The sequence below is a fragment of the Saccostrea echinata genome, unplaced genomic scaffold (assembly GCF_033153115.1).
Source record: "Saccostrea echinata isolate AGI-Se365-2 ecotype Australia unplaced genomic scaffold, CSIRO_AGI_Sech_v1 ptg000045l, whole genome shotgun sequence".
NCBI classification, from domain to species: domain Eukaryota; kingdom Metazoa; phylum Mollusca; class Bivalvia; order Ostreida; family Ostreidae; genus Saccostrea; species Saccostrea echinata.
In genome coordinates this window covers 860,291-864,091 of record NW_026889794.1, presented here as the reverse complement: position 1 = coordinate 864,091, position 3,801 = coordinate 860,291, and the positions used below count along the sequence as shown (strand labels likewise).

At 34.9% G+C, this 3,801-nt stretch overlaps 1 protein-coding gene across 1 annotated transcript; it reads left to right on the top strand.

Annotated features, from left to right (window-relative positions):
• The first annotated feature begins 617 nt into the window (after nucleotides 1–617).
• LOC133201715 (baculoviral IAP repeat-containing protein 3-like) lies at nucleotides 618–3,450 on the top strand. Its single transcript, XM_061337504.1, has 6 exons — nucleotides 618–1,571; nucleotides 1,750–2,025; nucleotides 2,244–2,378; nucleotides 2,465–2,530; nucleotides 2,886–2,944; nucleotides 3,101–3,450. Exons 1-6 carry the CDS (start codon nucleotides 878–880, stop codon nucleotides 3,239–3,241), a joined length of 1,371 nt encoding a protein of 456 aa, XP_061193488.1. The 5' UTR covers nucleotides 618–877; the 3' UTR covers nucleotides 3,242–3,450.
• Nucleotides 3,451–3,801: the final 351 nt, after the last annotated feature.

Genomic DNA, 3,801 nt, shown 5'->3' with positions numbered 1-3,801 from the left:
TTAGATTCTTGGGTGAACGGGGGGGGGGGGGGGGGTTGCAGGAGGCCTGCCCCTCTCCCCACCTTTTGAGAATGTAAAGTTTTAATTTAAATTTTAAGGATAAAAAATTTCAATGAAAGCCCCCTCCCCTCGTTTATGAACCTTTATATCCCACTAAATAAAATTTTGAGTTGGGAGAATTCTTTTCTTTTTTGGAGGGGGGAGGCTAGTCAAAGATGGTACGGATTGCTTAATGGGTGTGTGTCATTTAATCATTGAATCATATAATAAAACACTTATTGCTGTTTTTTTCGGTCAATACGATGATTTAACCACCTTCGAAATACAATATTCACATCGCCCTTCGGGCTCGGTGAATATTGTACTCCTCAGGTGTCTAAATCATCGTATTGACCTCAACAACCAGCAATAATTGTATAATATTCACTTTATTCACTATATTGCTACTGAAAACAGACACCATAGGTTATGATGAAGATTGTGAAGTCATTTAAAAATAATCAATGAATTTAAAATAAATGTTTGTGCATGTGTATGCTTGTGAACATGTATTTCTCAACATCAATTATATATTATTTTATTCCTACAGAACTGGCAAAGATGGGAACATGTATGTGTATGTCACGAAGAGATACTTTACATGACATCGTCAGCATTAAGATTCTAAAGGTTTTGTGTAAAAGAAAGAATCCACGATTTAACTGACTTTACAAAACGCACAAAGCAGGTACCACCTAAGGCACTAGTTAACAATTAACGAGGAGGTCAAAACGAAATATAGAAGTTCTGACCCCTAAGTTGTTTGCATCATACTATCTTAAAACAACCCTCATTTCGAATACAAATAGTGAAATAAATATTCCCACCATATGCACAAATGCATTCATTGGACAGATATTTTCGCTCTCCCCTTGGGAATAGAGATGTTACCGATGAGATGAGATATGAATGGCTGCGCATAAAGTCATTTTCCACATTTCCTCTGAATTCCTCTCAAAGTTCTGTCCGACTTGCTCGTTCTGGATTTTATTTCACGGGAAAAAACCAAGAATGTGTCTGTTTTTCATGTGGATTACATCATTCAAATTGGACAAGAGAAAACATTACAGAGTTACATAAAAAGTTGTCACCAAGCTGTCGTCATGTGCATGGAAAGGAGGATACAAATGTTCCAGTTGGATCAAGTGAAAGTAACCATACTAATCACTTGTATTCCGAATCTATCTGTTCTGGAGTAAACAATAAACATGCTGCGCCACATGCACAGCAGATATCGGGAAAACCCCTAAAGCAGCCATCGGGAGGTTATAGTCCATATGCACAAAATAATCCCAGTCTTTCAGGTCTTTTTCAGCCATGCACTCCACAGCCTAATCACTTGAAAGAAGCTTTAGAACCTCTTGGCATTGTTGTTGACAGGCCAAAATATCCAAGCTACTCCGTACTGGCGACGAGGATCAGCAGTTTTCAGCAATGGCCGTCGCATTTGACACAAACACCAAGGGACCTTAGTCTTGCAGGATTCTTTTATGCTGGATACGGTGACTATGTTCGATGTTTCTTTTGTGGAGGTAAAACTCTTTTTTAGAAATTTATAGGATATTTATCCTGCTTACAAATCCAGGTTCGGAGAATGTTTACATATTTCAATGAATCAAATAAAAATCAGCAATATGAATATTTTGTCATATTGCAGATTTTTTAATCATCTTCCATGGAAAAATCTCTTGTATGATTTTTTTTATTTAGGAGGGCTGCGCAATTGGGAGCCAGGCGATGATGCTTGGGTAGAACATGCTAGATGGTTTCCTAAATGTCCTTTCTTGATTCAAAATCGAGGACAGGATTTTGTGAATCTGATACAGCGCGTTCAGGCCGAAGGCTTGGAAGATATTTCCTCTCAAGAACAAAAAGAAGCGCATGCAGATATTGAACAACTTCCAGCTGCCCAAGAAATTCTTCAGATGGGATACACGTGGATTACGATCAAGGAAACTTACAGAAAACTGCATAAGAATGTGACAGGTTAGAAAATTATAAATTTATTTCGAATGTGTTTTGCTTTTGTCTTGCAAATAAAATAAATATTTTTTTCTAAATTAAAAAAAAAATCTAGAAGAGTACATTGGTGGTGATACATAAAAAGTCATTGTATAATAATTGAAAATATCTTAAATGAGATGGTGTTTGAAATTCTTTTTAAATTTACGTATTTTTCTTAATATATTACATGCTGCTTTAAGACGTGACAGCTGCAGAGTTGATAGAAGAAATTCTGGTGAACAGCTCCTCAACGTCTGCCTATGATCCAGAAATGAGTTATCCGAATAAAGAAGGCTCTATCCCACAGCCTTCTGCGTACAGTAGAAATGAGACAAGTTAGAACTTTTTTATATTTAGTTATTTTTTTCATGTTTCAGTAAATTCAGAGAAAATAATATGATTGAATCTATCTTTATTTTAGGCCAAACTAGTAATTCACCATCAACCATCGGGCTATCTGAGGAAGTTGGAGCTATGACTTTGAATGGTACATCATATTTCATTATTAATGTTTGTATACTGTATTTGCGCTTGTATAATATTTAACATTAATTATATGCAACATCATATAAGGACTTTATATTAATTTTTCTCAAACGTTAGGAAAACCTTAAAAAGATATTAGGGATATTGCCATTGAGCATTGCGATGAAATATGTTACATGTAACATGCTTATGAATTTTAATTTTCAAGTTGACGTAACTGAGACAACTTACCAGGATTCATACTTAGAATTTCAATACTAGTATTCCAGTTTATTTCTCTGTCAAATTAAAATTTTGTATATAACTTGTAGTTGTATAGAATTATATATTTTCTGTTCTTTTATCATTCTTTTCAGAAGACACTCAGACTTTGATTGAAGAAAATCGAAGACTTAAAGAACAAAGACTTTGCAGGGTGAGTTCAAATGTTTTTAGTGTCCAGTAAGTCTAAGTTATGAAATATTTATCTGTCAGCAATTATCTGTTAACTTTGAAGTACATTAATATTTGATATAATTAAGATCCATTGAGAGGATTCACATTCTTCCTGAACTTTACAAAATGTTTTCAGATTTGCATGGAGGAGGACGTTGCAATTGCCTTTCTGCCATGTGGTCATTTGTGTTGTTGTACCCACTGCTCACCCGCGATGCGCAAATGTCCAATGTGCAGAGCATTCATTAAAGGCACCGTGAAGACATATCCAGCTTAAATGATTTATACTATAAATAGATTTTTAAAGAAATTCATTTTAGGTTCCTCTCGTGTGTTGACATAAAGTATTACAGCAATGGTCCATGAAGATATACTCTTTGAAAAATAACAGGACAGTTATTTTGTATATAGAATTGTTGATTTAAAAGTAATTTCTAACTACTGTCCATTTGTTTATATGAAACATCATAATCATTTTTTTTTTTTTTTTTGTTATTGGAGCTTGGGTTAATAAAATTAACGCTTTTAAAAACTTTGAAAATTTCATGTTTTTCATTTCTTTTATTTTATAATGGAATGAAATATATGGAGATAATGAACAGTATTCAAGCTCAAAAGTCCATTAAACATTACAAAATAGGTGCAGAGCAAATACGGACCTCCAAAACATCAGAGTTGGGATCAGGTGCCATGGAGGAGTGAGCATCCCCTGCCGACCGGTCACACCCGCCGTGTGCTCCTTGTCATGATCGGGAAATAACGGAAAAATGCGTCGACAATTCAGTGTGTAAATAATGGCCTAACAATTAGTATGAAAAACGTCAGTCAGCATTTGAC